Source organism: Ceratotherium simum, chromosome 30, assembly GCF_057802395.1.
Source record: "Ceratotherium simum simum isolate JZ-2026a chromosome 30, ASM5780239v1, whole genome shotgun sequence".
NCBI lineage: Eukaryota > Metazoa > Chordata > Mammalia > Perissodactyla > Rhinocerotidae > Ceratotherium > Ceratotherium simum.
This window is the reverse complement of record NC_141929.1, coordinates 32,520,739-32,534,428: the sequence shown is the minus strand read 5'-3', so window position 1 is coordinate 32,534,428 and position 13,690 is coordinate 32,520,739. Positions and strand designations below refer to the sequence as shown.

The following is a 13,690-nucleotide window of genomic DNA, read 5'->3' as shown; positions in this document are numbered from 1 at the left end:
ACTTGTTGAGAGTATAGAACTTGTTGATAGAGGAATTTATAAGTTGCAAGCAGGTAAGTAAAATTGAAGCTTGCCTATATATTGTTACTAAGCTGTTGGAGTAAAACAATAATTTTTTGATCCTCTTGGTCATTTTTATGGGATAAAGACAAAGATTATTAACATGTTGGAGGAAAAAAGCATAGTTGGAAGTGAAATTCATATGGAATCTAGAGTTCCTGTATTAGTCAATTGAAATATTTCCTTACTATGCTTTCCAATAAGCCACTACATTTTTTTTATTGTGAAATTTTTGTTGTACATTATTGTTTATCAGTCACCATATAAGTACATCCCTCCACCCCTTATGCCCACCCCCCACCCCCTTAGCCCCTGGTAGCTACCAAACAGTTCTATCTGTCCGTGTGTTGGTTTATCTTCCACATATGAGTGAAATCATGCACTGAATAAGCCACTACATTTTATAATTTTGAATTTGCCCAGTTTTTAATTTTTGTTTGAAGAGTCATCATTTAAATAGTTAGGTTTAGTTGCATCATTTTAATTAACTTCATTTTATGATATATTAAACATTTTCTTGTAAAATTTCATTTTTCCATTAGTTTTGGAAGAATTGGTCTGTTGCTAATATCAAATGATTGGTATTCGATAAAATTGAAGGAAATATATGCTGGAACTTAACCACCAACAATGTGAAATATAAATTTTAAAAGTAACTAAATTTGTAAACAATAAATTATGATGGATATACTAGTCACAGTTGGTGTTTATTTAACCCATGTATGTGATTTGATATAATCTAGGAAGACTGATCTGAGGAAAACCAATACTGCGTCTGCTGGCTACTGAGCCTAAAACCTTTTCATTATTTCTGTCACTTGTATAGATTAATTTTTTTTAAATACAAGGAATAGTGTCCTTTTCAGAGCACTTTCATGTAGTCTCATTTAATCTTTAAAATAGTTCTGTGAGTTAGATTGGGCCGTGCGGTGTGATAAGGGGCTTAAGTTCTTTGGCTTTGGAGCAAGTTATGTTTGTTGAAATCCCAGTTTTATCACTGACAAGCAGTGTGACCCTGGACAAGTACTTAAACCTCTCCAAGCTTTAGTTTCCTCTCATGTAAAATGGGGCTAATGATAGTCCTTGCCTTGTAGTGTTATTTTGAGGATGAAATAATTTAATAACAACTAAAGCGTATAGAACTATACCTGGAATTACTTAATGTTAGCCATTATCATTTCCTGAAAACATAAATACCGTATAGCTGTTTAAGGAAAAAGCCAAGGCCAGGAGCCACGCCCCTTCCTTCAAGCCTAAACTGACTCATCTGCTGAGGTTCTCTTCCATTAAGGCTCTGTTTCTAAATAAGATCAGTTAAAAAATCAAACAAACAAAAACAGTTGCTACTTGTTAAGAGGGATAATAGGTTAATTTATTAATGGCTTTTTTCGTATGAACATGCCTCTGCTTATCAGGTTAACTAGAGTAGCTTTTAGGACAGGTAAATTTTGTTTGAAATATGCCTGGAGTTGGAAAGGGTTGCCCATGGTTATGTGGAAGGGTGTGAGTTGAAATGGAAGTGGCAGGTGTAAAATAAAGAGTGAGGTAGAACAAGAAACAAGATTTTTCTACTTTAACATTTTTCACAATCTTGGCAGTCAGGTTCTATAACAAGCTGTCTTTCAAGTAGAATAGCAGGTATTTCTTCAGTAGGAGTAGGTACATAACAGATGCTCCATGAATGGAATGGAATGAATTTTATGGAATGAGTGGAAGATTAAATGGTAAATGATACAAAATGATTGAATTTGATTTGTTAAATCAAAAACAGAAATGACAAGCTGATCGTTCATAAAACCACAGGGATATAACTGATGGTTTAGTAATAGTAGAGAGTCAAATTCTAAAATAAATTCATTTTAAGACTTCCAGTAGAATTTTCTTATGGCTCTGTTTGGTTTTAGATTATGTAATAGAATATCACATGATTTGGTTGAAGGATTTTTAAATTTATAGTTTATAACTGGCATTTAAATTATATTTCCATGTTGTCCATTAGCATTTACTTCTTTGTGTTATAGATTATCAAACTGACATAAGTAGAATGCTTTTGGTATTTAAAAATGTTCTTGTGGCTCTGTAAATTTAATCAGTAATAGTCCTTTCTTTTTTGTATTCATATTTATTCTTTCTGTTTGTTACAGAAATGCTAGTTATCGGGTGCTACAAGTAGCTTTTCTCTTTAGTTAAAGCAGAAAACATCTAAATTAGAAAATATCAAACTTGAGTAGAAATTAAGGATGCCATGTTATAGAGAAAAACAATGAAACATTAAATTAGATCTTGAAATTATATTGTCGCCTTTTTTGCTATATTCTTTTTGAACCCACAAGAAGGAAGAGAGAAAATAACACTTGTTAATTACCTACCTTCCTACATAGAAATGTATATGTATGTGTATTTTTTAAAGAAAATTAACATGTAAACATGTCCAAATGTCACACACATTTACCTCTGAGTAAAACGTAAGGGAAAAATAATATGAATGAACAAAATCTGAGTGAAAAATAAGATGAATCATCAGAAATTGGGAATCACTTTATAATCCATGTTAATAAAGTGACAAATGAGACCCTGATTGCAAGTATTCAGAATAATAGAAATTTAATATCTGTTTGGAGGAAATATAAATGTATTAATTATTTCTTGGCATACAATCAAAAAGCAGTTTGAAAAAATGTATAGTATCAACTTATTGTATATTTTTAATTATTCATCATATGCCATTAGTAATCGTTATATTTCTATAATTTTTAGATGCCAAGCAGATAAAATGTTTTATTGATTTCACTCTTTGCATCTGAACTTAAACTCAGTGAAAATCTGAAACATATTCATCTTCAAAAAGAATTGATATATATTATTTATTATTATGAATTTAATTAAGTTTTGTTTTTTTTTTTTTTTTTTTCCCCTGAGTGCTAGAGGCCTTTCCCCACATGACTCAAGTTCTGAGACCTACCTGGTTTTTTCCTGTATCTGCAGGTGGCACTGGAAGGCCTTCGGCCTACCATCCCACCAGGCATTTCCCCCCATGTGTGTAAACTCATGAAGATCTGCATGAATACTTGTTTTTAACAAGTATACCTTTACATAAAATGTATTAGTAAGGTTTATCATTAGCAAACAATGTGCTGTATTTCATTGAATCTAAGATATCATTGATGATAAGACACACCATTGTTTTATGTGTCAGTAAGAAAGAAAAAAAATATTGCTGGTTAAAACTATGGTGTATCCTTTGATTGTTAGATGAATCTTGATTTCATAGATGTGAATATGTACGAAAAATGTGTATCTTAGAACCACTGAAGTAAAGTATTTGATTTTAATGTTCCTACTTTGTCAGTATCTTTTAACATAAATACCCTTTACTTTTTTTAAAAAGAAATTTTTTTAAGAAGAATTAAACTGCTGATAAATCTATTGACTATGATTAATACTTAGCTAATACTTCTATCCTTAGTAACTATGAAAGAGCTCAGTGAATTCAACTTTTTGAAAAAAATGATGTGTATCCTTAAACAGGAAGTAATTTATAGTCCAAGTTACCAAGAGCTTACAATACAATGTTACTTTCACAAATTTAAGGATTAACTAATATAAAGAAACCTTTTAAAACTTGATTATTTTTCCCAGATGAGTTTAAGCTGGAGTCTTGAGTTGAACCTTAAACTGGAGTAATTTCACCAAATTGAATGTTTCTTTCCTTTTTTTTTTTTTTTTTGTGTGAGGAAGATCGGCCCTGAGCTAACATCTGCCAATCCTCCTCTTTTTGCTGAGGAAGACTGGCCCTGGGCTAACATCCATGCCCATCTTCCTCCACTTTATATGGGACACCGCCACAGCATGGCTTGCCAAGCGGTGCCTCGGTGCGCTCCCGGGATCCAAACCAGCGAACCCCGGGCCGCCATAGCAGAGCGCGCGCACTTAACCGCTTGCGCCACCTGGCCGGCCCCTTGAATGTGTTTCTTTAAAAAAAAAAGTTTATATTTGATGAATTTAAAAATAGCCCCAGTATCTTTCATTCGGCTTGCAAAGAAAAAATTATGATGTGAAATAGTATTTTTGCTTGTTTCCTTCACTTATGATGAATTGAATGCATTAATTACAACAAATGGACTAATTGGATAAGATTCATTGTTTGTCCAATTATTGCAATGAGAGAATCAACATGGGGCAATTACAGATTGACACTATGTAGAACACAGCTTGTTACACAGCCTCTCCTAATAACATGTGGGCATGATTTAGATGAGTACATAAATTACATCTGAAAATCAAATATAGACATCAAGTATAAACACTGAGGTTTTCTAGTGCCTGTACTTATCAAATGAATTAACATTTCAAATTTATACTTAGGTTGAAATTGCCCTTTGCTGTCTGAAACAAGCTATGTTTTGATATTTAGTCCTTATACTTGCCTGAATATCTGCTGCTGCAGTTTGCTAATATTGATAACAGATCCGTTTAATGTTTTAAAAAAACAAAGCTTGCATAAAGTCTTTGTTATTAATATATTCTGTATTACTTTGGCACTTGGGTGATATTTCTAAGAATAGCAAACTATCAGTTTATTTGAAGAATGTCTCTATAATGAAATTTGTTTTATTTTTATGAAATTTTATTTTAGAATTAATATAGTGAGCTCTTTGTGATCCATGATGGAAGAATGGAATGCTCTTTGGTAATTGGGTATTTTACTTAACTGATTTTATTTTACTTTTTTTACTTTTAGATCATCTGATTTTCTTCAGATAACATTTATGGCTATAATTTGTCATTACACAGACAATAGAAATTCCTGGTTGTTTCAAAGTCAGATAAACTTTAACCTTAATAATCTACTAAAAGATAATTAGTTTCATATTTTTCTTTATTCACTAAACTATATTTATTGATATTAGATATATATTGACTGGTTGAAGTATAGTAATTTTATTTTAAAATCAGTAAGATATGTTGGAAATAATAGACTAGGAATAAAGAGACATTTATTGTCTTTTACTAGATTTGTGACCTAAGCAGTTTATTTCATTTTTTTGGAGCTGAAGTTTTCCCTGTTAGTATAGTGGCACCAGTACCTGCCTTGCCTATCTCAGAGTTTTTCTCAGGATCAACTGAGATATTGTAGGCAAAGCACTTTGATGTTTTAAGTGTTCTATAAATATAAAATAGTTGTATTATCCTGAATATTTGTTCCTAGAGTTTTCTAAACTAATTATTCTCAGCCAGTCCTTCCAAAACCTGGTGGAGCATAAGAAGCTCTTAGGGAATTTTTTAGAAGTCCAGTTGGAGTCCCACTTACTAGATCAGAATCTTGGGATTAGGACCTACAAATCTGTATTTTTTTTTTACTTTTTATTTTGAAATAATCTCAGACTTGCAAAAATAGGTCAGCCTTCCCTTAGGCTCTTCACCCAGCTTGCTCAAATGTTAACGTCTTATGTAACGGGAGCATAATTATCGAAATCAGGAAACAAACGCTCACACAATCCTATTAACTTATTTAGAGACCTCGTGGAAATTTTGTCTGTTGTTCCATTTTTTTTTGGCCAGGATCCAATTCAGGATCCTACGTTTCATTTTGTTGTCATGTCTCCTTATACTCTTCTAATTTGAGATGATTCCTTAGTCTTTGTCTTTTATGATGTTTTCAGTTTTGAAGCATACTGGCCAATTATATCTCTCAATTTGGGTTTATCTCATGTTTTCTCATTAGGAATCTGTATTTTAAAAGACACCCTTCCAATGAAGCCTGACACACACATTTAGGAATTACTGATCAATACCAACCTAATTTTTGTTCCCCTTTGTAGTATCACCTATATACCATTTTACAACTTAGAGTAAACCGATATGACTTCATTGTTTCCAAGAATCAGTGTTTTGTGTAAGTAACCCTAGTTTTTAAATCTTAAAATATATCTATATTTTACTCAGAACTATGTCAGTCAATAATGACTTCAAATTTTAGAATCAGCTTTTTTCCTACCATGGAAATGTACCTTTTTTGAACAGAAAGGACATGTGTAAATATTTTGGACTTTGAAAGGTTTAGTAGGAAACTACTATATCTGAAATATTTCTTACAAAGTTAGGATTTGAAAAAGATTTTTGCATGGGCTGAGAATAGTTAATAAGTTTATGAAATAAGATGCTATTCCAGGCCTATAGAACAATATTGAAAGAATACAGAATATATGGAAAATAAAATAAAAAGGTCTTTTTTTAAGTACCTTTTTCAAATAATTAATATAATGAAGGTTTATCTAAGGTATTATAGGAAACATTTTTATCTAACCTACACCCCTCCATCAAAAAGGGTGGGTGTTTAAGATTGATTTGGCAGCACTTATTACTATTTCTTTTCTAGAGATTTAGGCAATATTTATCTATAAAAATAATGTTTAAACAGCTTAGTCCATTGTCCTTAGACAGTTTTCATTTAATTACCTTATACCACTAGAAAGGAACAGTATAACCTCTTCATAGAAAATAGAAAAAGGTTTAAATATCTCTGCTTCTGATTTCGTTGAAGTTTTTATTCAGTGGAATGTGAGCCTTTAAGCAGCCACATAGATACTGTATCAGATTATGTATTTCACATAATTCATTTAGCTTACCCAACACTGAGAAAATGCCTTTGTTAAGCAATATATTGAGGAGTATTAATAGGCCTTGATTTGTGTTTCAAATATAGAAAATTGTTATATAAGTAACTAAACTTTCCTTTTACTAGTTTTGCTGTCGTCTGCAAACTAGTCTAAAACATGCCTTCATGTTTGGAGATGAATAGCAAATGGAGGAGTGCATCGAATGTGTATGTCTACTACCCAGTTTTACTTAGGCTTATCCCTGACCTTGCCACTGAACATCACCTACACGAGAGCCTCGGGGTGTGTTAACTAATCACAAGCAGCATAATGGTTACCCTTAGAAGGAGGTTGTTGATGGAAGAGAAGGCATGAGAGGAGACTTCTGGGAGGTTAATAATGTCTTGTTTCTTGATCTGGAAGCTGGTTACACGTTTGTGTTCGTCTGAGAAAATTCGCTGAGCTGTACTCTTTTGACGTGCACTTTTCTCAATTTATATTATAATTTAATATTAGTAGACTATTAGGTTTAGGGTAAATGAGAGCTGGCATTTGGGGCATTTTGAGATTGTGATATCTGTGGGATATCCATATGGATATATCCAGTAAACGATTGTATGAATCTGAAGCTTGGGGAAAAGGTCTAAATGAGAGATAAGAGATTTGAGAATCTTCAACCTCTAAGTGGTAGTTAAGAATAGATTCAGTTAAATCTCCCAGGGACAGTATATAGAGAGGGAAGAAGGCTGAAGACAGAACTTGGGGGGGCCGGCCCCGTGGCTTAACGGTAAAGTGCGTGCACTCCGCTGCTGGCGGCCCGGGTTTGGATCCCGGGCGCACACCGATACACCGCTTCTCCGGCCATGCTGGGGCCACGTCCCACATACAGCAACTAGAAGGATGTTGAGCTATGACATACAACTATCTACTGGGGCTTTGGGGGCAGGGGGAATAAATAAATAAGTAAATAAATAAATGGCAAAGGAATTAAAAAAAAAAAAGACAGAACTTGGAGAAGTACCAGAGTTTGCAGGACTGGTGGAAAAGAGTTGTCAAGGACTGAATCCTGCTGAAAACCAACATACTAAGAGTAGATGGAGGAATTGGAGCCTAAGAAGTTTAGTGAGAACCAGAAGAGTTTTGTGTCATGGAGAAAAAAGGGTGCAGAAAAGGTAAAAGTGATTAGTTATATGTTGGTAGATAAAACTTTTTAAATTTCCATTGGGTTTGGCATTATGAAGGTCATTTGTGGCCTTAGACATTAGGAGTTCAGGCTTTGGAGTGAGGCATACTTAATTCTTACTATTGGTGTGACTTTAAACAAGTTATTTAATTGTATTCTATTCTTACTATTGGTATGACTTTAAACAAGTTATTTAATTTCTCTAAGCCTCAATTTCCTCTTACAAAATAATACTATTTGCATCTCAGAATTGTGTGAACATCAAGTGAGAGAATGCATGTTAAGTCAGCAGAGTAAACACTGAATAAATGGAAGCTATGAATATGAATAGTAGTTTTAAGAGTTCGGATTATGGGGCCGGCCCCGTGGCTTAGTGGTTAAGTGCGCACTCCGCTACTGGCGGCCCGGGTTCGGATCCTGGGCGCGCACCGACGCACTGCTTCTCCAGCCATGCTGAGGCCACATCCCACATACAGCAGCTGGAAGGATGTGCAGCTGTGACATACAACTATCTACTGGGGCTTTGGTGGAAAAAAAAAAAAGGGAGGAGGATTGGCAATAGATGTTAGCTCAGAGCCGGTCTTCCTCAGCAAAAAGAGGAGGATTGGCATGGATGTTAGCTCAGGGCTGATCTTCCTCACAAAAAAAAAAAAGAGTTCAGATTATAATGGGACAGTCAGCATAGAGGACTTTTTTTGAGAATTGTGGATGAGACTGAGGAAGAACAAGAAAGGTCATGTGGTATCTAATAGTAGATATGACCTCGAGAGATTTTTATTTCAGGGGGGAAACCAGAGTAAGGAAAAGGGACCAGAAGAGGGAGGAAATGACCAATGAAAGTGGTAAGAGGGGATGAAGTGTAACCATGATTGGTTCCTTAATGTTGTTTCAGAATATTTTTGTGCTTCCTCTGATTTCCTGATTCCAACATAAGCTATATTTTCACTCTTATTTACTTTCTACACATACTCAGAAGAATGCGGGTGAGATACCAAGTAAGAATTACCATTATCCTGTTGAAGATGGTATAATCATACCAAAACAAGAATAACCTGGGAATAAATCATTCTAGAATTTTTTTCTGACCTCACATCTAGTCATCCAGTCAATAACCAAGTCCTATTGGTTATGCTTCCAAAATAAAAAGTTGTATCTTTCTTTACCTCTTCATCCACATTGCCATGGCCCTGTGTTGCACTCTTCATCTCTCACTTGAATTGTCATGCGTTGTCACCGGTTTCCCTGCCTTGCATTTCGCATCCTTCTAGTTGCATTGCTCTCTTGTTTAAAATTCTTTTTCCCCCCAATTTTATTGATATATAATTGACATATTACATTGTATTTGTTTAAGGTATACAACATGATTTGATATATGTATATATTTTGAAATTATTACCACAGTAAGCTTAGTTAACATTCATCACCTCACATAGTTATAATTTTTTTTCTTGTGATGGGAACTTTTAAGATCTACTCTCTTAGCAACTTTCAAATATACAGTACAGTATTGTTAACTATAGTCACCATGCTGTACGTTACAGCCCCAGAGCTTATTTACAGTCATGTGCCACATAATGACGTTTCGGTCAACAAGGGACCACATATGTGACGGTGGTTCCATAAGATTAGTACCATATAGCCTAGGTGTGTAGTAGCCTATACCATCTAGGTTTGTGTAAGTACACTCTATGATGTTTGCACAACAACAAAATCGCCTAACAAGGCATTTCCCCGTCATTAAGTAACACATGACTGTATTTAAAATTCGCTTGTCTTCCAGTTTGCTCTATTTTTTTCATTCATTCAAAAAATATCTCAGTGCCATTTGTTGTCAGTGGTGAATAAGACAGATAGATTCCTTTTAAATTCCTGCCCTATGGAGCTTAAAAGCTGGTCTTAAACTAAAATGTTAACTCCTTGCATATCATGCAAGGCCTTCTGTGATCTTCACCCTATCCAGATGGCCATCTCTTTGCTTCCTCCTCCTGCAGTACTCTGTATGTTCCTGACATGCTCTTATCACTGCATTATCTCCTCATTTTTCTCTGGTATCTCCCTACCTGGAATGTGGCCTACCTCTTCCTTCACTACCTATTGAACTCCCTTTCATCATTCAATTCCTATCTCAAACTACCTTTTCTGTAAAGCCTCCTTTGCTCTTCAGTAAACGTCAGAACTTCTTCCTTTGTGTTCGCATTACATCCAGTGCTAACTTCCACTTGAGCATTTTAACTGTGATTGATCATTGTCTAACAATGATACTTTTAAGGTTAGGAACTTAAACTTAGGAACTTTATCTTCAAATCCTAGAATCTAGGAAAGTGCCTGAGTATAATAATTAGACATAGTCACCACTCGTTAAAAAATTACTATGTGTCAAGACTTTGCTAAGAGCTAACATACATTATCCTACTTAATTCTCAACAGCAATACAGCTTTCTATTATAATATCCCTATTTTCCAGACAAGGAAACTAAAGGCTAAAAGATCAAGTAATTTGCCCACTGTCTCACAGATAGGTAAATGGTGGAATCAGGTTTAAAATCTTTGACCATATGATTTCAAAGTGCATGCTGTTAACCTCCAAGTTCTCCCACACTAGTAAATAAGTGTTGAAAAAATTCTGATACCTTTTTTGCTATATCATACCTGAAACTATTTGGGGAGTTTTCTGTGTTTGGAATACCGATATTTAACATAGAATTTTCTTTTTTTTTTTTAATTAATTTTTTTATTGATGTCATAATAGTTTATAACATTGTGAGATTCCAGTGGTTCTTTATTATTTGTCAGTCACCATATAAATGCGCCCCTTCACCCCTTGTGCCACCCACCAACTCCTTTCCCCCTGGTAACCACCAAACTGTTCTCTCTGTCCGTGTGTTAGTTTATATTCCACATATGAGTGAAGTCATACGGTGTTTGTCTTAACATAGAATTTTCTTGATCAGCAAATAACATGTTTGTGATTAGTATGGTGCTTTAAGATCATGCCCTCCCATCTTTTGAACCAAATGTGGGAGCTCTGTACTTCTACCTCTGATCAGGAAAAAAAATCAAAAATGTACTTTCATTTTAGACATTTGTATTTGATATGTGTCTGTAAATATTAATATACATATACACATACACATGCATATATATGTGAGGCAGATAGGCAGGCAGACATATATGTATTGTTGATATAAAAAGTAAAAGGAAGTTCTTACTCTTTAGGAACATATACTCTAGCTAAGATCAGCCTTAATATAAATGAAATAATTAAAGAAAAATTAGTTGTTAAAAGTATTTTAAGTAAGGGAGAAATTACTATAGGTAGAAAGAGGTAGAGGCTTTTAGGGAATATGTGAGGCTTAAGGACATTAAGTGGAATTTGTGTTTAGGAAGAGGTAGAAGGGAAAAAATCCCTCATTCCAAATATATAAGAAAATAAATGAATTATTATGATTATTAAATACAGTTATATCACCTGACATTTTGCCCATGAAAAATAATATTGAGCCTAAGAAACAAGTGATAGAACTTGACTGCCTTTCTATGCTTAGAAATTGTTAACTGTAGTATTGGTCTGTATTTGTTCCATTAGAATACAATTTTTGTTTTGAAAAAGTCATTTTGGATTTCATGGTAATTATCTTTGGTTGAACATTCAAGAGATATAAAATGGAAGCAAGTTTATCATGGCAATCTTAATTTGAGCAAAAATGGAAAAATGCAGAGTTCTTACTCTTTACTCTTTTTCTCTTGAAACAGCAAACTCATTATTACATTGGGTAAGAAACAAAAAAGAAAGAATGAGTCTTCAGATGAAATATCTGATGCAGAGCAGATGCCACAGCATACATTCAAAGAGGAAGACTCTCAAGTGAGTATTAAATTTCCTTCTGAGAAATGAAGCACTGGTAGAATTATTTAGATAGCATAATATTGCTTTATGGATATTTATACTGTAGTTTAATAGTAAAAATATATTTTACTGTATGGTAAAACATATATGACAGCATTATTACAATATGCTCCTACTAGTATTACTATAGAACGTTAGACCTGGGAGGAAACTTAGATATCCTCTCCAAATCCCTCATTTTTCAGATAATGAAAGTGAAGCCCAGAGAGGTTAAGTAACATCCAAAGTCCCTGATGGCTTTTAGTATGGAGAAGTATCTACCATTAGTATCTTGTCCTTTAGAGTGCTTTTGAATGAATTTAATGATAGAGATATTAATTTTTAAAATCACATACAAATGATAAAGCAAATGGATTGAATCATCCCTAGAGATAATTCCTTTGGTCTGCTTCTGTCAAAAACAATTATATTAAAAATCCCCTAATGTAAACAAAAATACTGTGCATTTTGCCTTTTTTTTTGTGTGTGTGTGAATAGGTGGATATTCAAAGTAACCTTCCGAAGTTAAAATAATATATATATAGTGAAGGTCATAATAATTCAGGCCACCCTCTGCTCTCTAATAATTAAAGTCTGACTATAGGCCCTAGGGGTGGTGGCAGTTGTTGAATTATGGGGCCAGAAAGCCCCTGAATGGCCTTTCTTCTTCCTTATGCAGCTTCTTATCCAATGGGAGAGTAGTGGCTCAAGGCTCCTGGGCTGCTGCAAGAGTTGAGGTAAGGGCAGTGACTGAAGCTCCTAATATTATATGGCCTGGCTTTTTCTTCACATGTTATCCGTAACTTAGGGAAACTTATAATTAACTTATTCAACATGAGAAAATTTAGTTTAATTTTTACTAGAATAATGCTGGCCATTTTTCTATTATGTAATTACCAAACAATGAAATAGTAGAATAGGTTAACATGCACATTTCTTCCATACCTTTCACTGTAGTATTGTAGGTTGTTTTGACAAGTGTGTTGCTTTAACACAAAAAAATAAATGGAGAAGGAAAAATATATTTTCTAATAAACAATTATAAATCTGTATTATTGATGTATTTAAATGTATCATTATATAAATGATGGAGAGGTCCATGTAGCTTTCAACCACAATGGACTGTCAAAGATTTGAAGACTTGAAAAGTAATTTAATCTAAAGGTTTGGAAATCTAAAAATGTGAATCTGATATTTAATTTTTTTACCTTTGATCTTAATAGAGAGTACTTCAGTAGTCTGACTATAGTTAGAGACTTAAATTTTTTTCAAAAGCCCCTGCAGCCCCTTATATTAGGCTTATTCTGGGAAAGTAGTATGTTATTATCATAATGAAGTATTAGTCATTTACAAGCATAATATTTCTGACCTCTGTGTCAAGTGCTATGGACTGATCTGTCTTCAGCCTTTAAGACATGAGAAGAAAAATGCTAGAAAAAAGAAACTTGAAGAAAGAATTTGTCAGTATTTTAAATTGTGCTTTGAAAAACATTATGGACAAAGAAAGCCAAAAAAAGCACATTAGCCCGAAATGTAGACATCAAATTCGTTTGTTTTTTTTTTTTAAGTAGTAGAGATACTATATGACAGAGAAAGATAGTTGGTGAGTGGCACCTTGTTTGGCTTTGCCTAATGTGTAACTGTATGCTCTAGTGAAATATAATTTATGATGAAATCAGCTATTATCTTATAACTCACAGACTTTTTAATTAATCTTTTAGACTGATAAAGTCTTCGTAGGATGAGGAAGCAGTTTACAATAAGTGGCCTTCATTCTGTCTTGTGAAGAATTAACTAAATGTGCACTTGTGTGAGTTCAAAGGATTCTTTTAGGCCACTCATTTACTATTTACTAAAGACTTAAGTGAGGCATTTCAAAGTACTAATAGATACCTAAATGACCAGAAAGGAAACTTTAATGCTGAAAACATCTAACAGAATCTTCTAGAAGTATGCTGAATT

The 13,690-nt window shown here is 33.8% G+C and overlaps 1 protein-coding gene across 13 annotated transcripts in view; it reads left to right on the top strand.

Moving 5' to 3' along the window:
* The window catches only part of CHD9 (chromodomain helicase DNA binding protein 9), a 226,719-nt gene that overhangs the window by 126,993 nt on the left and 86,036 nt on the right, over nt 1-13,690 (top strand). For all 13 annotated transcript variants that reach the window (XM_087420261.1, XM_087420262.1, XM_087420263.1 and 10 more), the window contains one exon: nt 11,596-11,707. In XM_087420261.1, the coding sequence (XP_087276387.1) occupies nt 11,596-11,707 (112 nt within the window). The remainder of the gene's footprint in view (nt 1-11,595; nt 11,708-13,690) is intronic.